Here is a 27875-nt window from a genome sequence, read left to right on the forward strand (position 1 = left end):
GTTAGCTAGATGAATGGAACAGTAGAAGCCACTAGAGAGAATAAGGAAGAACCATGAATGTGGATGTAGAAAGATACTCATTGCCCAAGAAAGATGTTAACTATTAAGGGCACAGACACCAGAGCCAGCCCGTCTGTTGGAATCCTAGCTCTGCTGACCACTGGCTGTGACCCTGGGCACGTTTTCTGTGCCCCAGTTTCCTCATCTGTAAAATGGGAATAATAATAGTACTTACCTCATTGGGTTGTTTGGATTAAATGAGCTAATGTGTGGACCGCTTAGAACACGGCTTAGCATATAGTAAATGCTACTATTTCATATAACTAAATGAAAAAAGCAGAGTGTAAAGCAGTGTTACAGTATGAACGATGGCAGGGAGGGGACATACACACAGTGGCTATACACCTACACAAATTCCCAGAATGATGCTTAAGAAAGATGCGTATTTGGAACACATCACTTCCACCCCTCTGCCACATCTTTACTGGAAGCACATATTCTTTCTTTTATTAAACCCAAACAAAGGAGCTGATGCACTCCTCCCTGCCCTTCAGCAATGCACCCTTCACTTCTGCGTTCCTGTGCTGGGCTGGGTCTCCTCCATCAGGTGATCAGCAATTCTGGGGCAGAGGGGCTGCTGGGAGAGGCTACGTGTGGCCCGTGCCCCTGGGGCTCTCCCAGCTGGCTGCCCACTCCCACCTCTCCCACCTTGAGCTCTGCTGCCCCCGGAAAGTTGCTTTATCTGCACCAACGGATCTAATAACATTCAGGCTCTTCCCAAGCCCCCATCCCCCAGTGATTTGACAGCATGAGCTTCTAGAATTTAAAAAAAAAAAAAAAAAAGAGCACATAATTTGTGGCAAGTGGAGTTCATAATCTGTTAATTTATTATCGTTTCTGTCGACCTGGAGGGCCATTAGCAGAGGTAATAAAGGGAGATGTAATTATAGGATCTGAGGCCACTCCAGACACAGCTGCTGTCACTCGGCAGCCCATATTTCATCGGCCGCTGGTGTTCTTCTCTCCCCAGTGTGAGCCAGACGGTGGCTTCCTGGTAGCAGGGTCTCTGAGGGGCCCTCCGCTAGGAGGCCTCCAGGGGGGTCCCCTGCAGAGGCCGTGCACATGTCAGCCTGGGCTGGGCAGGGCCAGCTGGAGGAGGCTGTCCTGGCTGGGGCACCCTCGGGGCTGCCTGGGCTGGGAGGGTAACACCTAATGACATCTGCAGGCTGCAATTCATCAAGTGATGCCCACCGCCTGTGAATGTTCGCTGCCTCTGGTTCTAATCTCTCGCTCATGGGGAAAAGAGGTGGACACTCTAAAGACTTGGGCTTGTCCTCTGGGCAGCCCAATACTTGGAAAATTCAACTCAAGGGAAAAGTCTATGTTGGGGTGGGCAACTTCAGACTGACTCAAACCAAAGAGTGGCTGCTGTTCCGGGGGAACCACAAGCAGCCCCAGCTTTCCCACGGAACTCACCCTTGCAAAAGTGTCCTGTGTGTTCAGTAATATGGGGAAAAGGGAGGGGAGTGCTGGGAATGAGTTCGCGCTCAAATGAGCCTTCCTTCCGGCTAAGCTGGCTACTCAGTGCCCGCATGAATATGTCCGCTTCTGTGCACAGCACTGAATGTCCCTCTGGACTTCTCCTGCATGGCCACTTGCCCATCAATCCTGAAGGCCTAACTCCTGTTCTACTCTCTCCCCCGAAGCCCGTGGCATCCCTCCTGCCTCTGCACTCCATCTTGTGGTTCTTCCTGCTGCATTCTAACTAAGCATCTGCCTTCTCACGTGTGAGATACAGGAGGTGGGAAATGGGTGGGTAGAGAGGAAACAAGATTGGCCGTGGGGGGATAACTGTTGAAGCAGGGTAATGGGGAGGTTTATCATACTCTTTGGTCTACCTTTGTTTGAAATTTTCCATGAAAAACTTTTTTGGTTTTTTTTTTAAATTATCTAACTTATTCCCAAATGAGACCCTTAGGGCAGCAATTAATCTAATTCTTTAGATGGGCCACAGCTCCTAGCAAGAGAGCTTACATACAGTTAATGCTCAATAAATGCATGCAAAAGCAAGTAGGAAGCACCCTCTGTGTGCCAGGCTCTGGATTAGACGATACTGAGGCATGAAATGTGGTATCCTGCGCTTAATTCAGGGCAGCGGCTTGGGCTCCTCTCCAGAGCTCTAACCTGAGCCGTCTTAAGAAGCCACTCCTTCTGTCTGTCCAGGGACCAAGATGGACAGTTGCTGACACAAGTCCCAGGGTGGGGCCCTGGCTTGTATCCTCCCTACTCAACCTGCCCTCTTTCTCATTTTCTTTCTCATTCTCTTACCAGGTCTTCAGATAAGTTTTCCATCTAATCTGAGATGGGATTAAGTCAATTAGTTTAACTATATCAGGCACTTGATTATGTCATCACCCTTAATATGAGGTTTACATGCAGTAGCAGGAGACCCTATTAATTAATTTTACCTTAAACACTAGAAGGTCAGGCCCAAATAATTCAGCATGCAAATGTATGCAAAATAGGCAAATTAGCATTTGAGACAGACAAATGAGCCCCTATGTTTATTTTATTTTTTAAGCAAAAAGAATTCAGCTTTGGACAAGGAGAAATGATGATGTGAAAGGAGGCTTTTAATACTATTAGCAACGACAACGACCATGGTCACAGCCTCCGCCATTTATCAGGTTCCAGCTCTGTGCGGGGCCTGGGCTAAGCGAGCCAGTTCCTCCCAGCAACCCAGTGAGGGAGGCTCTACTACTCACAGGTGGGGACCCTGACGCACAGAAAAACGAAGCATCTCGCACAGAGCCAGTAAGGACAGAGCTGGGATGAGAGGCCAGGTCTGCCTGAATCCAAAGTCTGTGCCCTCGGCAACCATTCTGCTCTGCCCACTGCCCTCTTGGTTGGGCACAGACGGGAGGTGGAGCTGGGAGGTAAGAAGGAAAATGGGTGCAAGGGAGGCACTGCCTCCTGGTTCTACTCTACCCCCTGGGGGTACGAGGTGGTAGAAGAAGCAGGCAGTGACCCATGGGCCCGCCAGGAGCCACTCCTGAGCCGTGGCTGGGATGCAGTACCTGCTCAGCCTGGAAGAGGAGTGTATGATGGGAAGGGGGTGTGTGCAGGGGGAGCTGTGCCTAACTTGGCCCTGGGTTAGTGGAGCAATCCAGGCTGAGGTGTCTTAAGCAGTGGCCTGACCCCACATTGGTGCTGAATCAGCGCAGGGCAGATTCAAAAACTACTGAGTGTGTAATCCCAAGAGGCTGAGCTCCTTAGTAAGGGCGCTCCAGCCCAGATCCCCAGGGAGCCCACCCGTGAGTCAGGGAGTCCCTGTGGAAGGAATTCTAGGCTTCCTGCCAGCTAAGTGACACCAGCACCCCCTCTGAGCCGTTGTCCGCAGGAAGGCTCCTTCCTGTAAGCTGTGCCCATAACATCTTATATAAGGACTTTCTGACTTGCCCCAATCAACTTGTAGGCCTTGGCATCTAAAGTTTCGGACACCTTTGCTACATAACCATGCATGCTGTATTCTCTTTCGGAGCCGGTGGCAAACACAGAAAGGATCTACAGACAGGAAGATAAACTGTCCCACATTACAAAGCTAGGAAGAATCTGAGTCCATGGTAGGTCACTGCCAGAGAAGAACAGGATGTCTCCCCGACACTGTGAGCCAAGCTGTTACAACTGCAAAGGAATAAACTGCACAGACTTTAGAAAGCTCCCCAAGAAGGGTGTAATGCAGAATATGTGGGTATCGGAGTCTACAAAAACAAATTAAAAATCAGCTCCCTCCCTTTATCCAGAATGAAAAAGACTGAAAGAGGGGTTTGGGGCCACATGCAATGAAGAGAAGTCCGGACCACCCAAAACACGTTCGTAACATGTACTTTTCATGCCAGAAATGATCTTAAAGTCATAGAATCCAAACTAAGAGACAGGCCTCCCTTAAGATCAGGCAAATGGCAAGAGCGAGCACGCAGCTGATGTCAGGATGTGCCAAAGCATCATACACACGCTCGCATTTCATCCCCACGTCAAAGCCCATGAAGGAGGTACTGCTGGTATTTCCTGTTTGCAGAGAGGTCCGGCGACCTGCCTTGGGTTACACAGCTAGCAAGTTGCAGACCCAGAACCTGAATCCCAATCTGATTCCAAAGCGCATGTTCTTAACCATTCCACTTCACCTGCCTCTAATAGGAAACAAGAGAGTCAATCCCTCTTCTGTGTTGTTTTCCAGTATATTTCCAATAAGATTTAGGATAAAACCCTGTTCTTTGTTTGGCCTTTAAGGATTCAAAGAACTTGCTCTGATTATTACCTATTGTAGAAGCAATCATACCCCTGCATAATCCGTTCTGAAGAGCCCCCAGCAGTTCAGGAACAACACTGGACCTTCCAAACAACTGCTCACCTCCAATCCCACAAACAGAGAAAGGAGGCCAGAGAAAAGTAGTCTTGCCAAGATTCCACAGGGCTCCTGGGTCATGGGCTCCCATGCATAAGAACCAGAGCCACGGGGAGTGCGGCTGTGAGTCTCTGACTACACCCTCCCCCAGTCCTATGGGACTCACCTGGGATGTGCTTGGCCCAGCCAATAATGACCACGAGCTCCCTGTCTGCCAGATCACAGAGAGTGGTCAGAGCCTTGATGTCACCCTCTGGCATGCCAGGGGGTGGCATGGCGTAGAGTTTGTCCGGCTCAGCCACCAGCAGGTAGGAGACGATTTTAGTCACTGCAACAACAAAAGGGAGAATGTAAATGCCTGGGAAAAGAGGAAAGGGGCCAAGGTGGAACCTGAGATGGCTCAGGAAGAAAAGTCGGGTTCCGAGGAGCCCCAGGAAGCTCAAGCATGGCTAAAAACCCTCCTCCATTCCTCCCTCCCTCCCTCCCTTCCTTCCTTTCCTCCCTCCCTCTTTCTTTCTCTTTCTCGCTCTCTTTCTCTCTCTCTCTTTCTTTCTTTCCTTCTATTTTATTGATGATAGTTGATTTACGATGTGTTAATTTCTGCTATACAGCAAAGTGACTCAGTTATACATATATACATTCTTTTTTATATTCTTTTCCATTATGGTTTATCCCAGAACATTGACTATAGTTCCCTGTGCTCTACAGTAGGACCTTGTTGTCCATCCATTCTATATGTAATAGTTTGTTTGCATCTGCTAACTCCAAACTCCCAGTCCATCCCTTCCCTACCACCCCCCTCCCTTTCTGACTCCACAGAGTTGCTGGCAATGATGATTTGGGCTCTTGGGAAATATCCCAACAAGGGAAGTTGCCTGGTGAATTCTCTTGAGAGGAACGTGATTTGAGTGGGAGGTGAGGGGACATGTTCTGGATGCTGGGCCCATGCCTTCTTAGGATCATGCTGCATTTGGAGCTACATTCTGTGAATGCCATAGGAAAGGTCTTCTGAATGAAGCCTGAAGTACCCGATACCTATACCAGACACTGATGCCCCTCCCCGTGACCCTCAGTGCCCCATAACCCAGCAGTGTGAAGATGGCATTTCCCCAAAGGGACGCCAGATGTTCCAGGAACAGATGCTGGCAAGAGGGGCAGGGACTGCCTTGCACTCACATGGCTTTTTAGCAGGAGGAGAAATCTGTAAGCTCAGGTACGGGCTGCTCTCTGAGTCCAGCCGTCGCTTGTATTTCTGGCGGCCTCCACGCACTCGGTCAAGGCGCACACCTTTTGGGGAGGAAAGGGAGAAGGTCTCAGAGTTGTTCAACATTACCAGGGGTGTTAGCGCTGACTTTGGAATTTCAGCAATGGCTAAATCTTCAGGGCTACGCCCCGATCGATGGCTTTTTTTACAGCTGCCACGTGGCCAGCCTCAGGCCAGGTGGTTGGACAATCCTAAGATAATTGTCTTCACAGTAATGGCCCATCCCGGTTGCCCTAGGCCTGGCCCTGCCTCTCTGGAGTCAACATCCTCCTGAAATCCATCCCAAGCAACCTTCAGCTCTTGAGTCTTTCTGTCTCCAAAAGACAAAGCACAACAAACACGCTCCTCCAACGGCTGGGGAAAGAAGACACGTCGTTTTAGATCTGCTGTGAATCCAGGCTGGACTGAGTTAGCTTACCAAGAGAGGAAAGGAATCCCTGCCATGGGCGGCCCCTCCAAAGAGCTATAACAAAGATCTGCAAACTTCTCACATAAGAAGCATCTAGATGGGCACTCGTTACAAATGTCAATTTCTGGATCCCTCCCTCAGAGATTCCAGGATTCAGTTCTGTCTGTCTATACAAACGCCCCACGGGATGAGGAAGCTGGCTGTCCTGGCCACACCAGGAACACCAGCGCCCGGAAGGCTCTCAACAGCAGGTACAAAAGCAGCTGTGGCCATTCCACACTGACATCCATTTCCAGGAGTGAGGCCCTACCCTAGGGAGACAGACCCCTTATTGTCACTGGGTCCACACCACCTTCAAGAGTCCTGTCCACCCACAGCTCCTGCTGTCTGGACAGAGCTGGTACCACTTGACAACCCCACCAGCAGGCAGGGCGGACAGGACCTCCAGGGGGCTCCTCACCCAAGGGCACACAAGCCTGTGTGTGGCCACCAACCTATGTGACCTGACATGAAAAGATGGATGGGACCCATCGACTGAGCTCCAAGTGAGAACTAACACAGAAAGCAGAGCGGCTCTCCTTTCCTTACCATGAAATGGACCTTGACTAAAACACATAAGAAGTCAGAGACAGAGCCAGAGTACCCAGAGGGAGCAAGCTCGGTGGCTTCAACTCCTCCTCCTTTCCCCAAAGGTCAACAGCATCATGGGCACAGAGCCCCAGTCCGGTGATCTTCGGGGCCCTGTCTTTCCCCGGCACTTCCTCCTGCCGGTCCTACCTTCTTCCATCTTCCTAGCCCACGGGGGTGCTCGGAGGGCCGGGAGGATGCTGTAAGCACACCCAGCCAGGCTGCCTGAGGGGACTGTCTTTTGGGGGCCAGTCAATGCTCGGCATTTCATCAGCAGTGTCCTTTTTACCCCACAGCCTGGCACTTTTGTATTTGATGCTGAACATGGCTGTAGTGAACTTTTTTCCCCAGGAAAGGGTCTACCCAGCATCCCACCCCTACTTCCTATTTCAAGGCAATTCCCCTGTTGTGAGTCATCTCACTGGGGAGGGTAGCAGTAGTGCTCTCAGCCGCAGGGGTGTGGGCAGCCCTGGGCCAGACTCTCCTGATTACTGCATCTCCCGTGCCTGGGCTCTCCGGGGCTTCCCTTGGTCCTTGTCTGGCTAAGTGTGGTCCTTGAGCCTCCTGACGGGCTTGCGATGAACTCCCCTTCTGCTTCAAGGGTCAGAATGGGTTGCAACTGACCACCTCTATAGTGGGTTCTCTGGGACAAGACACTGAGATAAGGACATGAATGTAGGCAGTTTATTTTGGAGGCGTTCTCAGGAAGAAAGTCAATAATGACCACAGCTTCCTAGCGGATGCGGCTGTATAATCCACTTCCATCAGTACCTCGGACCTTGAAGGGGCAGCCGAATCCCATCCAGCACAAGACCAAACCCACGTGCTGATGGGACTCTGGCTCACCCCTCCCGGCCCCTTCTGTGAGGGTAGAAGGAGCAGGCACATAAGGGCAGGAAGGAGGACAGTTCCTCTCTTTGGGGAAAAGGTTTTTGGGGAGAAGTTCCCTGTTTGGAAGAGTTTTCTTGACCCCATCCTGTGACACAGCCACAAAGCAGCTCAGCCCTGCCTACTACACCCGAGGCAAGTCAAACCCTCCACCAAGCTTCTCCCCCTGGAAAGCTGGCAAGACCAAGGTGAAAATGCCAAGCGTCAGGCATAAAGGACCGTGAGGACCCCAGTTTCCTGAGCACCTACTATGTGCCAGGGTCTGACTTGGAGTCCAAGATAAGCCCCTTCCCCACTTCACTGACTTTGTCTGCTAGATGCCAGTCTCATGAGCTTCCCCCTCCCACCCAGGCTGCCTGATCCCAGACAGATGTCAGCAGGAGAGTGAACTGCTCCACAAAAGTGAAAAGAGGCGCCCATCCCTCAGCAAGGCGAGAAGATGGGCAGATGCCACCTCTGTCGCGGCCTCCCTGTGGAATACTCTCTGTCCTGATACAGGGCGTGGCTCTCCATGGGTGTTCAAGAAAGTCTTGACACATACTGGAATGGATATGCCTCCACCCAGGCTGGGTGCTTCTTCCTGGGCTCCAATAACACACTGGGCTTCCCCTAACGACTAGGTGCCCCTTACAGCCAGAGGCTGCTCACCATCCTACTCCAAGGACTGTGTGGCACCCAATGTGCCACGTGGGTGCTTAGAAAATGTGAGCTATTACTCTGACCATCACTGTCATCATTATTATTATTGCTCTTCCCCTGTGCTGCGTACAACCCTCCGGTAAGTCACATTGATAGTGATAATGACAACAGCCTAACTTATGGAGGACTTTCTGTATGCGTTGCCCTATTTAAACCACAGCATATAAAGCAGGTGCTATTATCCCCATTTTATAAACAAGAAAAAATGAGGCTCACAGAGATTTAGCAATTTGCCCAATAAATGAGCCAATATCCAAGCTCTTTGCCATTCCAGGGTATGTCTTCCCAGGGCACAGCAGGTATAAACTCTCTAAATTTTCTCCACCAGATCTTTATAGCAAAATGGTCAATAGCTCCAATCAATAAGTGTATCCATTAACAGGTTATTCTGTTTAAAAAAAAAAAAGAAGCCTGTTGTGTTTGATTATGCACAAATTGATGCCTGGTATGAGGTGTGTTTGTTCTCCTTGCTTCCTGTCTGCTTCCCAAGTCCTACTCTGAGCACAAACCCAAGTCACTCAAGCCCACGGGGTCCAGTGATCAAGGTCCCTTATGAGTTGCATGGCCTTAGCCAAGCTGGTCTAGGGCCCAGGTCTGCCCCATTTTCTGAGTTCTCCCTTCCCCCCTACACTGCCCCACAGTCAGGGTTTATGAAAGACCATTTAGGGTAGAGGGGTCCTGGGGCATAGACCCAGGCTGGGGTTGGGCAGATGGGCCCCCATCTAAGTGACCTACCCATACCATCAAAGGTACCCTTGAAGGCCCAGTTCAACTATTATCTCTACCGGGAAACCTTTCCAGACTCCCCTGGCAGAGCTGGCCACGCCATTCTTGGGCTCCCTTTGTTCTTTCTCTATACAGCAACTGTGGTCAAAACAACTCTTCACCGTCATACACTATGTGCCCATCTCCCTGGTGGACGGTGGGCAACTCCTGGACAGGACTTCCATTTATCGTTGCAGCCCAAGCTCAGCACACAGCCTGCGGTCAGTACTCAAGTGTCTGAGTAAAATGACATGCCCAGTTAAAATGAAGCTCTTCAGAGTTAAGAAACGAAAGAATATCAGGGTCTGATCCTTGCCCCAGCTTCCATTTGTCTCTCCAGCCTCCAGAAATTCACTCTCTCAAGGCAGCCTATTCCTCATGAAACTTTCTCCTTGTATTGAGCTAAATTCTTTCTCCAGATCACTCCTTACCCTGCATCCCATCCAACAAGACCACCTCCCTTCCATAAGACAACCCTTTATGGACTTGAACATCCACCTTCTATGCTCAAGTACCCTTTATGTTCTACATTTGTACAGTGTTTTAGGCCAGCCTCCTCCTTGCCTTCCACATATTTGTCTGTACTGATGCGACTTGATGCGAGAAAGGTCAGCCCCTCAAGGGCAGAGATAGTGGACAGAGGTCTGAATTCCTTTGCACTCCGCCTAAACAGACATTGGTCTATGTTTATACTTATTATCTGCCAATGTGTGTTTTTTGGGGGACTTCCCTGGTGGCACAGTGGATAAGAATCCGCCTGCCAGTGCAGGGGACACAGGTTCGAGCCCTGGTCCTGGAAGATCCCACATGCCACGGAACAACCAAACCCGTGCGCCACAACTACTGAGCCTCTGCTCTAGCTCCCACGAGCCACAACTACTGAGCCTGTGTGCCACAACTACTGAAGCCCGTGTGTCTAGAGCCCGTGCTCCACAACAAGAGAAGCCACCGCAATGAAAAGCCCGCACACTGCAGCAAAGAGTAGCCCCTGCTTGTCACAACTAGAGAAAGCCGTGTGCAGCAACAAAGACCCTAAGCAGCCAAAAATAAATAAATAAAATAAATGAATTTATCAAAAAAAAAAAAAAAGAAGCAGCCCCTCCCCAAGAGGTAATACAGCAAGATGTTGTATCATGAATCCTTTAGAAGTGGATCACCAAATACTAACAGTTGGATCTGGCAGACATTATTAGTTTCCTACCCAATTTCATTCCATTCCCCCTCTTCCATGTTAACAGAGACTGGATTTTCTTCATAGGCACATGGGGCTTTCTTCATAGAGAGCCCTAGCCAGTCCCAGCATTCCTGTTCCCCACTTTCCCAATTTCCCTGGTAACCAAGGCTGATCATATGACCTGGTTCTGGCCAATGGGATGTAAGCTGAAGTCCATGGTGGGGGCTTCTGGGAATCGTTTTGCTTTTCTGACAAAAGAGACAGACATGGTTGGTGCAGCTCTTTTTGCCTTTCTTCTGCCCTGACCTGGAAGATGAAGCCTAGAGCTGTGGCAACCACCTTGTAACAATGAGGCAGCCATGTGAGGACACCAAAGAACACCAGAGAAGAAAGGCAGAGCCTGAGCCCTTGATGCTGTGGCTGAGAAGCACGTGCAATTGCCCATTTCTGGTCTTCTTCTTAGGTGGGGCAATCAATCTCATTTATCGATGCTTAAGTCACTAGCAGTCGAGTTCTCTGTAACTTGCAGCAGAAAGCAATTTTCGCTGATAAAATGGGCAATTACTTTTTAAATTAGGATGCTTAAGTCTTACAAACAGCAAATGGAAAAAAAATAAAGGTGGGGACTTGAACCTGAAATAAGAGTTGCCTTATTGTTTGTGTTCTTATATTAGTGAAATATCTAAAAAAGTAGGCTCAGGGAGCATATTAAAATACTAATTAACTTACAATTGCTGTCCAGGATTATTAGATTATATCATCTTATTGATACTTTCTGAATTTAAAAAAGTATCAATAATATTCCCATGTAAAGTATACCAGAGCCCCAAATACTATAATAAATACTTATCCTTTGCTTTAACTACAGTTCAACACTGTTTCGTCTTTTAACATGTGCAGGCCAAAATTTAAGTATTCGTAAGTGTGTCATGAATACGTAGTGAGTGCTCAATAAATGTTAGCCAATATAATTATTATTAAAAATATCAATACTTCACCCTTGAAACTGTTCCGTATCTTGACTGTATCAAAGCAAATATTCTGGCTGTGATATTGTACTATAGTTTAGCAAGATGTTACCATTGGGAGTAACTGGGTGAAGGGTACATGAGATCTCTCTGTATTATTTCTTACAACTGCATATGAATCTATAATTATATCAAAATTTAAAAGGTTAATTAAAAATTTGTTTAACTACTTGTGGAAATGTAACCCAGCGATTCCACTCCTAGGTCTATACTCAAAAGAATTGAAATCAGGACCTCAAACAGATACTCATCTGCAAATGTTCATGGCGGTATTATTCACAATAGCCAAAAGGTAGAAGCAACCCAAGTATCCTTTCTTTTTTTTTCAAAGGTCCTTTTTAAATTAAAAAAATTTTTTTTAATTTTAAGTTTTTTTTGGCTGAGCTGTGTGGCTTGTGGGATCTTAGTTCCCCGACCAGGGATCGAACCCAGGCCCTGGCAGTGAAAGTGCCGAGTCCTAACCACTGGACCGCCAGGGAATTCCCCAACCTAAGTATCCATCGACACACAATGTGGAATTATACGTACAATGGAATATTATTCAGTCATGAAAAAAAGAATGAAGTTCTGATACATGCTATGGCATGGATGAACCTTGAAAACATTATGCTAAGTGAAATAAGCCAGACACAAAAGGAGAGATGTTGTAGGATTTCATTTATAAGAAATAACTCGAATAGACAGAAAGTAGATTGGAGGATCCCAGGGGCTGGGGGTAGGGGAGAAAGGGGAGTTATAGTATAGTTTCTATTTGGGATGATGAAGAAGTGTTGGAAACAGGTAGTGGTGATGGTTGCAAAACACTGAACGTGCTTAATGCCACTGAATTGTATGTATACTTAAAAATGATTTTTAGGGAATTCCTTGGCAGTCCAGTGGTTAGGACTCAGCACTTTCACTGCCGTGGCCCAGGTTCAATCCCTGGTTGGGGAACTAGGATCCCACTGTCACACAGCTCGGCCGGAAAAAAAGAAAAGGTTTCTAGAAGGTAAATTTTGTTGAATATGTTTTGCCACAATTAAAAAAACAATGTAATATACCTAAAACCAGTGAATTGTACAGTTTAAATGGGTGAATTATATCTCAATAAAGCTATTAAAAGATTTTTTAAAATACTTCACTTTTCTCTGATTAGTGGAATTAAGTAACATAAAATGTATGAAACATAGTAATGTGCTCAGTACACAGTAGGCCCTCAATAGTAATCTCTTTCCTTTCATCTGCCTATGAAAGTGGTAGTGTCTGCCTTGAACTGCTAGCTTTCTTCATGGGAAGAGAGAGAAACACACCCCCTTAGTTATAACTACCGTAGGTCAGATGCGTTAAACAAATCTCTCAAGAAACAAAGGTTCAGAGAGGTTGAATACTGTGCCCAGGGGCACACAGCGCCAACACCGGTACTCTCTTGAACATGCTCGGCTGCAGCCATATAGTCCCCAACCCCCAGCAATCTCATCACTAAGCTGGTGCCCCTGTATCTGCAGTGTCCAATCCCACTTCCCAGCTCAGGGCACAGGAAAGAGCAAAGAAGCTGCTGGGCTGCTCTGGGGAAGAAACTGCCTGAGGGGAGGGGAGTGGGGCTCCCCCAAGCCCCTGCCCCATCTACTGACCTATCCACACTGCAGGCACATCAGAGCAGCCAGGGCCTGCGGCTGCCGCGTCCTGAATCAGATGTCCACTTGCTGACTTGATAAGATCAGGCTTCTGACTTTTTTCTTAATGGAAGTAAAATAATTCCTGCTTCCCTCCCACTCCCCCCCTTTCTCCTCGGTCGCCCTCCCTAAGCTGGACGAGATCCCAGCCTTTCAGAAGTAAAAATAGCAGAGTGTGCAGGGGCGGCAGCAGTGGGGGGCAGTTTTAAGTTTCTTTCTTTCATCCCAGTCACTAAAAATAACCGGTTAAAGTTCAGAAAAGCATGGCCCTGCACCTGGCCCCCAGCCTGTCCCAGGCGCTGCCCCGTCACATTTCTCTTCCCACAGGAAAGGCTCAGACAAGGCAGAGAGGGAGAGGTTCTGAGCCTGTGTCCTTCTCCTGCCTCCTCTGCAGAGCTGCTATCCTGACACTGCAAAGCTGTCATGGTCAAGACTCTTCTCTTCCCCTTACCTAGAAACCTGCCCCCCCCCACACACACCCAATTTAATGTCCTTGGTTTATTAAGGATGTGTGCAATGCTTTACAGTTTACAAAGCTATTTCCATATGTCATTTGATCTGTGTAACAAAATTGAGGGAGGGAGAACACATGATGATTATTATTATTCCCATGTGAAAACTGAGGCTCAGAAAGGTCAGGTGACTTTCTCAGGGTCACACAGCCAGGAAAGGTCTGAGGGAGGATCTGAACCTTTATCTCTAAGTCCTATCTCCTTTGCCCTGAACTTGAGACCACCTACCCTGTATGATTGTCAGAATGCCCTGAAAGCCTTTGAACTACACAGACCTTAAGGACTTAACCACTTCGAGGTTCTAAGTCAATAGGGGAGATGTACAGGAATGGATAATTTTGCAATGCTCCTCTAATGATTCTGACTACCTACCAGGTCTGGGGAGCATGCACTAAACCTATTTTATGCAGTACTTTTGTCTAACCAGTGTTCCTTCCAGGAGACTTAGGTGTTGACTCTCTACCTATAAGTTCTACCAAACTATAGCTGACCCATCTCCAGAAAGAGGAACAAACCACACAAAAGGTGATAGGAGTACTCTGGGCTCCTGAGGGCCCAGGGGCTGTGGGTCACGTGGACACACTGATGGACACCCCAGCCCAGCAGAATGCCCTGCCTAAACACTCATCTACACCCCCCGCACGATCTGAGCTCCCTTCAGCCACCTGTCTGGCAGGACGTCCTGCGTGACAGGTGAGCTCACCTTGCCGCCTCCGACAGGACAGCTATCTCGGGCTGCCTCTTACCCTGGTGCCATATCATAATGGTGAAGAGTGCCTCACTCCTGACTCACTATAAGCCGAGAGAGCCTTGCGGGTGGATAAACACACATGCCAACTAATATTCCAGGGCTTGTGCCAGCTGCTCCAGGATGGGTAAGATGGTACTGGGTGATGAGGCCCTGGCCTTCTGCTTATTAAGGAAGTGTCTGCTCTCCTGCTGCTCTCTCCTCTGGATCCTTCTCACCCAGGGCACTGTGTCCCCAAGGACATTTCAGTAGGGCTGTGCTATCCTTGCATTCCCAGCTGCCAAAAAGTCTCTAAAACTGAACACTTAACCAGGAAAGACTATTTCAGCTCAGCCTCCCTTTCCATTCCCTTCCTCTTTTTCCCACTTTGAGGAAGGGCTATAGGCTTTGCTACTGGCCAAGGCAACTCAATGAGTTGGATTGGGCTTCTTAGGAGGAATTCTTGTATAACCAAGGAGACTAGATTCCACCCAGCTCTGTTATTTACTAGCTGCATGGCCTTGGGCAAATCACTTAAACTCAGTTGCACTAGATCAGTCATGGCAAAAAGCTGTCAGCTGTGCCACCACCCTCCATTTCCTAGTCTGTGGCAGACATTGCTAATCAGTCACAGCACTCTTGCCTACTGATCCCAGGCACTGCCTAAGAAGCCATTCAATCATGCATTCTAAGCAGCTGCTCCCCACCCCACAGTTGACAGTCCAGTTAAAAGCAATTTGCCATCCTGGAGCCAGCCCATTGTACTCAAAAGTCAAGTCCAGCAGGATCCAAGACCAACATGGGTAAGGCAGATTAGGAAAGCATCTTTACAGTAGCAGGTTAAGTAAGTAAGTAAGTAAATAAATAAATAAAATATATATATTTTAATGACACAGAAGTGCAAACCATAAAGGAAAAGACTGATACATTCAATTTATTAAAATTACTAACTTCTGTTCATTAAAGGATGCCATAAAGAGAAGAAAGCTACAAATGAGATTTTTACAACACCACCTACTTAAAAAGTGACTCATAAAAATGACCAAAATATATAAAGATTTCTAAATAAAGTAGAAAATTTGGGAAAAGGCTCAGACAAGTACCTCACAGAATACAACTCTGTTTACTCCTTTACATACTGTCTGTGGCCACTTTCACACTACAACAGCAGATTTAAACAGTTAAGATAGAGACCTTTTGGCCCACAAAGCCTAAAATATGTAACCAGCTGACTCCTGTAATACAGAAATGAAAATAAATGAATTATAGCACCATGCAACAAGAAGCATTCATCTCAGAAATACTGATTAAAATAATTAAGATGCAGAAGAATATGTATAGAATAATTTCATTTAAAACTGAAAACATGATATGATTTGAGATACAAATATATGATAAAACCATAAAGAAAGGCAAGGGAAAATAATGTGAAATCAGGATAATAGTTGCCCCTGAAAGTAATGAATGTGGGCTCAGGCACAGAGGGAATCTCAAAAGTAAGGGTAAAATTTCTTTTTCTTAGACTGGGTGGAAGGTATCAATATTCTTCCTACTTCACATTTGTTTTTGGCAAATGACAATGCCTGTCCTTTAAAATATGTTATTCTTTTTCCATCCCAACATAGTTTTAGCTGGACACATGGCATCCCAGCTAAAGACTACAATTCCCAGACATCCTTGCAAAGATGTGTGGCCGAGTGACTAGATTCCACCAATGGGCTGTGAATGGAAGGAAATTGTACCACTCTGGGTCCTGCCCTTCGAGGGATCGGATATAGGCTTTTCCTCCTTTTGGCTGTCTGGGAGATGGGTCCACAAGTGGAAACCACCTGCTAAGGATGGCAAAGCCACCAACCAGTCCTGGATCACCTTAGACCTATTGGACTGTTATACGAGAGATGAGAGAGAATTAAAGTTCTATCAATCATCTTGCTTAAGTTTGAGTTTTTTGCTTTGAGGGAGGAAGGGAGTCTCTTTGCACAGAAGTTTAGCCTTACCTGAACTAATATAACATACTATAAATATTTTTCTGGATCTACTCGATGCTTACTTTTTTTTTAAAAAATATTTTATTTATTTATTTATTTTGGCTGAGCTGGGTCTTAGTTGTGGCACGCAGGATCTCTTAGTTGCGGCACGCATGTGGGATCTAGTTCTCCGACCAGGGATTGAACCTGGGCCCCCCGCATTGGGAGCACGAAGTCCCACCAACTGAACCACCAGGGAAGTCCCTCGATGCTTACTTTTTAAGGAAGTGTTTTGTTTGTTTTCATTTTTATTTTTAAAGTGGATAGATATATAGTAAGTGCTGTCAACCCTTCAGGAAAGTTTTGTTGAGAAAGGGAGCAGGGTAAGGTAGCAGCAGCTGAACAGAGATAAAGCTTGGATCAAAATACATTTGTGGGTTTTTAAAATTAAATTCTGTTTGGGTGCTGATGAAAATGATCCAGCAGTGAGGAAGGGTTTGATGGGGTTGGAAGCAGACATGATACTATAGGAGTGAAGTCCCTAATAAAGAAAGAGGAATGCGATTCAGCGCAGAGATGGGGAGACTGGCTTTTGATAGGAACAGAAATACCTCTAACAAGAGTGAAGACAGAAGGCTTCCCTGGTGGTGCAGCAGTTAAGAATCCGCCTACCAATGCAGGGGACACGAGTTCGAGCCCTGGGCCAGGAAGATCCCACATGCCGCGGAGCAACTAAACCCGTGCACCACAACTACTGAGCCTGTGTTCTAGAGCCTGTGAACCACAACTACTGAGCCCGCGTGCCACAACTACTGAAGCCCGCATGCCCTAGAGCCCGTGCTCCACAACAAAGAGAAGCCAGCGCAATGAGAAGCCCACGCACCACAACAAAGAGTAGCCCTCACTCGTTGCAACTAGAGAAAGCCTGCGCACAGCAACGAAGACCCAACGCAGCCAAAAATAAATAAGTAAAAAAAAAAAAAAAGAGTGAAGACAAAAAACAAGTAGGTAGGTTTGTGGATTCAACAGCAGGAGGTTTAGAAATTCCCCACTTGACTGTTTCTATTTTCTCAAGCAAATATGAAGCAAGGTCATCAGCCAAGGAGCAGGGAAAGAGGCTACAGGAGATTCAAAACTGCCTTCTGAAACACAGAAGAAACCAGTGATGTAACATGATGCAGAGTATCTTAAATCAGTGACTAACATTTTACTCTGCGGTACAACTCTAGGGGGCTTTCCCTGGTGAATCGGGAGCAAGATGAAACAGCAACTAACTACTATCATTCCCATTTTACAGAGGAGGAAAGGGAGGCTTAAAGAAGTTAGTAAATCACCCAAGGAGTGGATAAATGATGCCGCTGGGGTTTTACCGTGTCTGTATGACCACGGAACCTGTTATCCAATGTCTGACGAGGCAGAAGCCCTGAATGAACAGTAATAAGGGCTCAGCACAGACAAGACCATCTCCTGTGACTTCATTCAATTAACACTTCCCCAACCAGAGGTCATCAAGTCATCGTGCCTGAGTGGCCGAAGGCGTGAGGCCACACGGGAAGATCTTGTGAGGCGTCAGATGTGTGTGCGTGAGCATGTGTGTGTGTAGGGTGGAAAGTGGTTCGGGGGATACAAATAGCCATCAGAGTTCTTGGGCTCTAGTTCAAAACTATTCTTTGAAGTGCTCAAGAGTTGTTTTGTTTCAGAACACTAATGTATTTTGGAAAAGAAAAAGAATTTTTAAAGGCAAGTCATCTCTCATCCTCTTTCTTCATTCACAGGGCCAGAAAAGTGGTATTTCTGGCATGGGCTAGAGGCGGGATACTCTATAAATACAAAGCCATTAAATCCCATGCAGCGGGCACCTGATCAGGGCCTCCTTTTAATTTCCTGACATGAGCTGGCCACTAACCCAATTACCCAGCATCCCCGGAGGAGCCCTCCGCCTTCCCAACAAGCACAAAGAGATTGAGAGCGTATTGCATGGATGTCAGCCCAGCTTTCACTGAAATCAAATATCTTTTAGAAAACACTTGGGGAAAGGCAGACCAGGGGCTGAGGGGAGGAGGAAATGAAGCGGGCTCGGGAGGCTGGTGGCCTGAGGGAGGTAAAGTGAGGTGAGCAGGAGAAGTTTGCAGGGACAGTCTGTGCGGGAAGATTTGCAGAATTCCCAGATGTACGGGTGCCCCCTGTGAAATGCAGCAAATGGTTTTCCAGGTCCTCCTGGCTTAGAGGCCGTCAGGCCACACCCTCACCTATCGGGGGAGAGCTTCTCCATGGTCCTCCCAAGGGACCCTCTCATCCTCATTTTAGACCCCAGACGGGGTCAGCCTAAGGCGATGCCACCTCTAAGACTCCCACCAGCCAATCCAGGAGGAAAATCAAGGCAGCTGGACACTAGTATGCCCCGCCTCACACAATGGGCGCAAACGAGAGTATCTTTGAATCCAATACTACTTTAACACGCCCAGGAAGCTGACATTTTAAAGCCGTCCCACAGCAGATCTTACCAAGGAGTTGTCCCATCTGGTCCTCACCTTGACCTAGTGACAGAGAGCAGGTTTCAACACCCCTGCTCCACAGGTGAAGAAATGGAGGCCCAGGCGTGTAAGTGAGAAATAATAGACACAGCAAGGATACCTAAGAGCCAGGAGGGGACACAGGCACTGACTCCTAGCCCACAGCAGATTTTGTGTTCAGTTTCTTATGAAGAGAATCATCACTCTTTTCTCTGAAAATACAGATTTTCATACACGGGATTTGCTTGAAGCAAGACAGACCCTTGGACATCACCTGTGTTCCACAGCCGATGCTTCCAGAACTGACAGCAGCCTCGAGGCAGAGGCTGAGCCAAAGAAAGCCCCATTTCTGACCTTTTCCCTGGCAGTTGCTGGACCCCGCAAATCACGTGGCAATCTCCCAGGTTATTTTACTTAAGAAAGGAAAGACCCAACAAGGCATCCAGAGCGGCTGGACGGAAGAGGGAAACAGCGTTCTGATGTGTAGGTGAGATGGGGAGGAGGGGGAGGTTGGCCTTCCATTCTCCCCTTCTCCATCCCCCTCCCCCAGAAGACCCAGGACCCCAGCCCCTGGCTCCCCGATGTCGAGGAGCCTTGAAGATGGGGGGGCGGGCACCTGGGGAAGGCTGGGGTCTGCATTTCAGAGTCAGGTCCGAGTCTGAGGGAGACAGAGGGAGGCTGGGCGCCTGCACATGATGGGGGGAGGGGGGGACGGGCACCTAAACAAAAGCAGGAGCCAGGGCAGCTGCCTGGCAGGGACACAGGCTTCTCAAGGAGGCACGCTGCTCTTAAGGGGCCGGTCCCCGTGGAGCTTCTGATCCCAGGATCTTGCCAAGGCTCTGTACTGCGGGGAAGAGCTAAACGAAGGCACTCAGAGCCTTTGTGTCATCTTATCCTGACAGCAGCGGGGGCAGGGCAGAGCTGGGGAGGGGAGCCTTCTGGTGACTGCCCTTCTCCTGGGGCAGAGCTCCTGGGGGACCTGGGGCTGGGCCCCTGGGAAGTTCAGCTCAGCACACCTGCCCGGCTCCCGCCACCAGCCTCAGATGCCCACCATGCGTGTGCTCCCCACCTGAGGCTCTCGTTCCCCCAGCAGCTCATACCATCATCCTGGGACACACAGCATCCATCTCACTCCTTTTAAGTAGCTGGCGGGGTGCCTGGCCTGCTGTTGCCGATGGATTGCACCCCTGGCCACCTGCTTCTCTGCCTCTGTGGATCCCCTCATCATTCTGCCTTTCTGGGGCGCCACTGGGAAGCACCCCTACTCCCTTCCCAGCACTGGGTAGTCCCTCAAGAGACTCTGTTCAAAGGTTGCAAGGTGGTCCAGGGATTTCGAGTGGCGGTCCCCACTTTCTCCTTATCTCTCCCTCCCTGCTCATAATCCTGGGGGGAGGGCGAGTTGGCCTGGGATTGGAAGCCTCCCCACCCCTGACCTGGGCCATGGGGAGCAGACACAGCAGAGCAGGGAGAAGCTCCAGGCTCCAGGCTCCGGGACCAGCTCCCGTCAAACCAGCGTGAGTCCCTGCAGGACTCAATTTTGTCTCCCTTCAAATTCAGGAGTATATTGATAGCAATCAGCTTCTTCTGTTCCAAGCTCCTCAGACGCTGTGAAGTAAGCCAAGAAAGGCTACACGCTCCAACCAGGAAAGGCTGTTGGACAGCTGGCCCCTGCCTGAGTCAGGGCCCTCACACCTGGCTTCCCAGAACATCCTTACAAACTTAAGAGCAGAGTCTCTCCAAGGCTGACAAAGCCTTGGGTTGGTTCCCAGCAGCATGCAGAGGGGGAAGTCAGGAGACCAGCGCTGAGGTGAGGCACGCTTCTGAGGGCCTCTGTGCCTCAGTTTCCTCATCTGTGAACCCCAGGGTGCTCTGGAGCAGAAAGAACCTGGTACAGAAGACAGAGGACCTGGTTCAGCCACTAGCTGGGGTCACACCCTGCACAGGGGTAGACCAAAACTGGGGAGAATCAAAGTGAACAGACACAGTCTTTCAGCAGGTCCAGTGCAGCCTGCTACTAATCTAGAAAGAGAGCTCTTTCTTCAGTTGATCCCCCGGTGGAGCAGCTGGCATGTGAATAAGGGCTGAGTGGCTCCTCCATCTCAAAAGGGTTGCATGAAACAACTAGTTAGAAACACAGGTTAAAGGTCGATGTGCCATGTTGACACGGGTGGTGGAGGAACTGGGCTGAGCTGAGGTGAAGGGGGAGCCCGGAATGGAAAACGGAGGGAGTCCCCGATTTCCACATCACAACAACGACCAAGTCGTCCTACTAACAAAGCACCTTAGATTCGGGCCCTCTTCCCAGAGGGCTCCTGGAAGCCAGGAAGGGAGGAGGGCCTCGGGCTCTTAAAGGCTGGGCTGGGCTCCAGAAGCCCCTCCCAGTGAGGGTCTGCATTCCAGTCCCGCCCCTTCCTCTTCTCTCCCAGCCCCTCTGGATCAGATAATCTGATCATCAGCACACACCTCTTTTCCTGACTCCTCTCATTTCTGGAAGGATCCCAGGGCCCAGAGTCATAAAAGCTGATCTGTAGAAATTGCCACTGGCTCCCCTTGAAAGCAGGGGAAGGGGAGAAACACACACACACACACTACCTATCTCTAAAAATGGCACTAAACGAGGTTCATCAGCCTGAGCAGATCAACAGGGAAGGTGGCGCAGGAGACCGAGGGCCGTGCTGTCCTAATAATGAGAGCCACAGGTCACTTAAAATTCTCTAGTAGCCACACTAAAGAAGGTAAAAAGAAGCTGTGATGTCAATGTCATAATATGTTTTTAATCCAATATGTCCAGAATATCATCATCTCAACATGTAATCATTTAAAAAATTATTACTACAATATTTTACGTTCCTTTTTATCACCCTAGTAAGTCTTCAAAATCTGGTGTGTATTTTACACTTAGAAGACGTGGCTCACGCTGCCGTGTTGGATGGCAGGGCTCTAGAGGAGAAAGAGAGGCAAAAGGCAGAGAAAGGAAAGGGAAGAGAGAGGACGGGGGTGGGCGCAGGGAACAGGAGGAGGAAAACACTGGCCAGGTGACAGCCATGTCCTGTGCACCTGCTGGAAAACAGAGGTTGACCTTGGCAGGTGAAGGGTACGTGACGTGTCATTCTGGGCCTTAATGTCTCTGCCCTCTGCATGCCCACACTCCATGGGCCACCGAGAGGCAATAAAGCATCCCAAGCCTTCCTTCCCAGGGTGGAGAGGGTTCTTGACCCCGACGAGGGCCTTCCCCAGAGCGCCAAGCCAGCTGTTCAAAGGCCCAAGTGGGGTCATGATTCCCCAAAGGATCTTTAATGGAGAACTTCCAACTCCTGCTGCCCAACAGCCTCCCGAGAGCGCGGAGAGCTTTAGCTGCACACGGGGACCGGAGGCTGCACACTTGCCTGCAGGGTGTGTGAGACAGGCAGCCCGGGGGGCAGGGCCTTCACCCGGGCTACAGGGGGAGACCTGTTCTCCTGCGCCGCTCAGGGAGAAAGTCCTGAGCTTGCTGGCATTTTCCGGGGGTCTGAGACTTCCCGTGGGGAGAAGAGCTTGCCCAGGGGACCCAGGCTTCGGTTCCGCCTTGCATGGCCAAGCGGGGCCTCTTACCTTCCTTCAGCATCCCCACTTTGAGGCATTTCATGAAGCGACAGGCCTGGCAGGACTTGCGCCTCCGTTTCGTGATCTCACACTCGTTGGTGGCCGGGCAGCTGTACTCAATGTTCCCTGTAAGCAGACACAGAAGGGTTGCCAGGTGCTGCCCCCATCTGCCAGCCACAGGCTGGATGGGGATTCACTGACCAAATCACTACTCTCCAGCCCCGAGGTTCCCACAGGGCAGTGGTTCTCCAAGTAGGAGGCGCTCCGAGACACATGTCAGGGTGTTTCCTACTCTCTTAAATACAGAGATCCCAGTGCCAGAGGTCAGGTCGGCCAGGCAGCCACAGCTCTGAAGAATGGTCACCCACAGTTTTGAAGCCACCACTGAACTGGGACATCAAAACTCACTGAGCTGACATTTTATCCCAAGCAGAGAAATTTTATCCCACTGCTGACCAAAATGTCAGTGTGGCCCACCGGCCCTATGCCCTCCAGCCTGGGCCCCAACTCATGGGAAAAACCTCTTGGCAGCTCTGAGCCCGCAGGGACCAGCGCCTGCATCCCACATCTCACGGCAGAGGCCCAGGTCACCCAGCTTGGCTGACCTTGAGAAAATCACTTTCCTCTCACTGAGTTGCAGTTTCCTCATCTGCAAAATAGTGTGATATCTGCTAAATGAAGGATTAAGCAAGATCATGTATGTAAGATTGCTTTAAAAATTGTAAAGCACGATTTGACGTGAGCTGGTGATTTTATAAGCACAGTTCATTGCTGCAGAGGGAAATTGTGATTAATTTTCCATGTCACCCCTTAACTGGGTGATAATAATGGCTTCCATGAACCTGACCCCATGCTCCTAGTAGGCTGTGAGCACCACGAAGGCAAGAGGTGTGCTGTTCATCACGTCATCTCTATTGCACTGAGATCAACCCCTGCTGCACAGAAGGCATGCAAGACCAGCCTGCTGAATAAAAAATCTACCGAATCCTCATAGCAATTCCATGAAGTAGGTACTGATACCATCCCCATTTTACAGATGGGAAACCTGAGGTTTCCAGAGTGGTTCTGTGCAATGTAACTATATGAGTCTTATTCAGGATGAGCTGATCTTCGAATCCTCTGGGGAGGCCATTGTCCCTTTTCAGTGCCTCTTCCTGGGAGGGCTGACAGCATGGTCGGGAGAGGCTGCAGCTGCCCTTCTAACGTAGGGGCACAGCATCTGTCCTGAGTGCTCTTACGCGTCTGCACTCATGTCACAAATGTGCACTGTGCAGCTATAACAAGCCTGGAGGCCAAAGGAAAGGCAATGGGAGGGGGAAAGGGACTGGAATTGTTGGAGGTGGGCGGAGAGACAGGCAATAGAAAGATACAAGTGCAGGACAGCGGACCACCGGACCACCGTGCTGTTTTGGATTTTATCATGTCTCCTCGGCCCCCGTCCCAGTCAGTGCAATCTGCTTGAGTCTGTGGTTTTCAGAGAACAGACTCTGAACTAGTGCAAACCTTTCATCCCAACACCCATCCAGCTGCCACCTTCTCAGGGAGCAGGGACAAGTGATGCCCAGCAAGCTGCTTGCCCAGATTCCCCTTCCGGACCCAGCTCACCCAACAAGGACACAGCCTGGCACAGAGCAGCCTCCAAAAGGACACTCCCAGCCCTGCACCATGCTAGAAAGGGCAGCTCCAGGCCTGCCTGTGCCCAGACCACCCCCCCACCCCCACCACATAACCCATCCACTTTAGCAGCAATAACAGCCACCTTCATTGTGCACCTGCTATGAGCGTGACCTGTCTCAGCTCCCTCCATCCTCACGACAACCCTCTGGGACCCACCAGTGCCCCATTTTACAGACCAAGAAACTGAGAGTCAGGGAGCTGAAGTGAGTTACCCAAGGCCACACAGGGCCCCTGTGCCACCCCTACACCCCACAAGAAGCTTGGGGACTTCAGACAGGCCCGTATGCTAACCCAGCTACTGAGGTGGTCTAGAGGAAGGGGAGAGGGGCTGTCCTCAGGTGTCCCTGTGCCTCAGCCTCCCCAGGTAGCATTTGGATTTTCTGAGAACAAGCATGAACCAGGTTCCACCACTGACAAAAGTGTTTCGAAGTACAGAAATTATTGAGCCCCAATTACAAGATGCCTAATTACACTGAGTACTCACAACGTCCCAGTGAGGATTCCATCCTCATTTTGTACAGGTGAGAAAACTGAGGCTCACAGAGGTCGATCTGGCTGGAGCACCTTACAGATCTCTCTCTCTCTCTCTCTCTCTCAAGTCCAGCCGGCACCATCTTTCTGTGGGGAGGGGGGCCAGAAGTCATCCTCTGTGCTGGAGGATGGGAGGTAAGAGGAAGGGGGAGGCATAAAGATTCCGCATGCCCCTCCCTTCTGTTACCTGACCCTAACCATTCCTTAGGTCACTCTCTTGTGTGACTTCTTGGGAAATAATTTCAATATTCACATAAGCATGGTAAAATTAAAAGGAGAAACAGGGGAGGGATAAATTAGGAGCTTGGAATGTACGAATAAACACTATTATATATAAAATAGATAAACAACGAGGACCTACGTATAGCACAGGGAACTATATTCAATACCCTGTAATAACCTATTATAGAAAAGAATCTCAAAAAGAATAGATATATATGTATAACTGAATCACTTTGCTGTACACCAGAAACTAACACGACATTGTAAAGAGAGAGAGAGAGAGAGAGCGCGCGCGGGAGAAAGAAACAGAAAGGAGGAAATCCCATACATAAGCTAGTTCATCCAGGTCTATCCCGGCTTAGAAGGTTCTGTAGAATTTGGCCCCGGCCTCCACCCCACTCCCCTCCTCTCTCTCCAGCCTCACCTTCCCCATTGCTCTGCATAACTATCAGTTCCTGGAACTCAGTGACCTCCTAGGTTCCCAGGCCTTTGCTGCTTAGGACAAGGCCACTCTGCTCCCTCCGCCTCCTCGCCTGGCCTGCCCACACCTCCTGGTCCCCCTTGGGAAGGTGCTCCTTCTCTCCATCACCCAGTCGCCACTGTGTGTCTCCTCCTCCCAGACCAGCTTTTCTCCGTAGTCCCAGTGCCTGGCACACAGTAGGTGCTCAATACACACTGAGAGCTAACACTGACGAGGGCTTGTTATAAAGCAGCTGCGGTTCTACTTTTCTTATGTTGAATCTTTAATTTTCCCAACAACACTGGAGGTAAACATTTTCCTCTCCATCTTACAGATGAGAAAGGTGAGCTGAGTCCAGGACGAGGCAGAGCAAGGACTTGAAACCAGGGGGTCTGGCTCTGCTCTGCTCCCCTGGGCGGTGAGTTTACAGGGCCTGGGGCATGGGGACTCGGGCCGCCTTGGGATGCCACTGGCAGGTGGCTAACTCTTCACATTTACTGGTCTCAGCCCCTAGCCAGCCTGTCAATCCCTTGAAGGACAGATCCTAGGTTGTCACTCCAGCAAGGGGTCCATAAGTAACTGTTGATTTGGCACTGCTGCTCTCCCAGGACAAGAGACTGAGCATTAACAAGAACCTAGGGATGTTCTTGACTCTGTTGGGTGTGGCTGTGTGTGTGTGTGTGAGAGAGAGGGAGAGAGATCTAATTTTATTTATTTATTTTTGTTCCTTTCAATTTGTTTTATGGCCCCAGCGGCTGGCTGCCAGCAAAGCCAGGCTGGTGGTCTTGCCTTGTAATTTCTGTAAGTGCCTCCTTGATAAAGTGATGAGATTAATTCATCAGAATTCCTGTGGTCTCTGGAGGGCAGTCTAGGAGAGCACAGGAGCAGGGAGGGGCGTGTACACACACACACACACACACACACACACTCACTCACCAGGGGCTGAGGGGTGGCAGGGTTGGGGATGGGCTCTCACAGGACAAGGACACAGCCAACATCTAGCATAAATTCAGAGTTCTAACCTGGGAGTGTGCCCAGTATAGACATATGCAGACTCTACCTCAGGTAAATCACCCAACTTCTCTGGGCCCCAGCTTCCTCATCTGTAAAATGGGCACAATATGTTCCCAACTATACAGTCCTGCGGATTCAGCACATAAAGGGCTTAGTGAAGTGCATGCACTGGGTCAAAGTGAACATGCTTATTTTTACATCCATCAGGGCTGCCAGGGTACATATAGCCAGAAGACCCCAGGGTAAGTCCTTTCTAGGTGTCAGACCTGAGGCCAGCCACCCATTCTGCCATTTAAGAACATTACAACCAGGCCTCCCATAGACAGACCTCAGAGCTGATGCTGCCTGTGGGAGGGAGGGAGTCAGGAATGATCTGGATTTCAGTGTGACTTCAAGGCAGAGGGGAAATGCCCACCATCAACTCTCTTCAATCCTGTGCCCCAGGAGAAGGAAAGCCCAGGGGCATCCCCATCAGCTGTCCTGAAACAGCTGCAGGAAAGTGGGCAGTCCCCTCCCTGGGGCTCAGGGACGGGGGCTGCAGAGCTTAGATAAACAGCTCTTGAGGAATTTATGGGCTCAGAGGCTGCTGGCCAACATCAGAGCCTGAATGGCCACCATTTTTAGCTCTGGAGTGATAGGGCTGGGCTGGGCGTCACTTGGTTCCACTCCCTTATTTATCTCACTCCTGGAGGACAGAGACTATCCCTTTCACCTCCACACGGTCCACTGTCCTCAGCTCTCCACCCTTCCCTCCTCCTTACCCGCCAGCTGATGATCTCATTCATGCCACTGGCTTCAGCTTACTAATTGGCAAGGACGGGCAGCAAGAGGCACTATCTGTGCTTCAAACCCTTATATCCATCTGCCTGCTGGATACTTCCACCTGGAATTCCCTTGGGTTCTTCATACTTCCTCCACTTGAACCCATCCTCACCCAGACTTTCTCTTACTGTGTTCCTTGTCTCAGCAAAGCCATCACTAAGCCACCTGCCACCTGGGTCAGAAACTGAGGTGGCGGGGACTTCCCTGGTGGCCCAGTGGTTAAGAATCCACCTGCCAATGCAGGGGATACGGGTTCAAGCCCTGGTCCGGGAAGATCCCACATGCCGGGGAGCAACTAAGCCCATGCGCCACTGAGCCTGCACTCTAGAGCCCGTGAGCCACAACTACTGAGCCCACATGCCACAACTACTGAAGCCCACGCGCCTAGAGCCCATGCTCTGCAACAAGAGAAGCCACCTCAATGAGAAGCCCACGCACCACAACGAAGAGTAGCCCCCGCTCGCCACAACTATAGAAAGCCTGCGTGCAGCAACGAAAGACCCAGCGCAGCCAAAAATAAATAAATTATTAAAAAAAAAGAAACTGAGGTGGCATCGTAGATTCATCCCTCTCCTTTACTTCTAAGGTCCTTTTCATCCCACTTGCCTGATATTTCCCGCCTCCTTTCCCTCCTGCCACAGCTAGTTCCCACGCCTGTCATCTCTTGCCTCTCCTCTAATGCACTTGCTTCCTCTTGTCACCATTGCCCTTTCCAATCAGTCTACCCTCCACACCGCCCCTGGAGAGACATTAATAACTCCTGTGCAAAATGCCTCGATGGACCTCTGGTTCATCAACCACTTATGTCTGCATGCCTTCCCAGGAGCCCACTAAAGGGCAGTAAGGGAGTGAGAACAGTCACAGAAGAATGAAGAAAGTCGAAACCAAAGTAACCAGAGGGGATTCCAGATAAGAAATAAGCCCTTGTATCGCAGAA

At 49.4% G+C, this 27875-nt stretch overlaps 1 protein-coding gene across 1 annotated transcript in view; it reads right to left on the minus strand.

Annotated features, from left to right (window-relative positions):
* The window catches only part of ESRRB (estrogen related receptor beta), a 105676-nt gene that overhangs the window by 10046 nt on the left and 67755 nt on the right, over positions 1-27875 (minus strand). The window contains exons 3-5 of the mRNA XM_068560340.1: positions 22222-22338; positions 5582-5692; positions 4572-4733 (exon numbers count right to left, since the gene is read on the minus strand). Of these exons, the coding sequence (XP_068416441.1) occupies positions 4572-4733; positions 5582-5692; positions 22222-22338 (390 nt within the window). The remainder of the gene's footprint in view (positions 1-4571; positions 4734-5581; positions 5693-22221; positions 22339-27875) is intronic.

This window comes from Eschrichtius robustus, chromosome 1 (genome assembly GCF_028021215.1).
Source record: "Eschrichtius robustus isolate mEscRob2 chromosome 1, mEscRob2.pri, whole genome shotgun sequence".
NCBI classification, from domain to species: domain Eukaryota; kingdom Metazoa; phylum Chordata; class Mammalia; order Artiodactyla; family Eschrichtiidae; genus Eschrichtius; species Eschrichtius robustus.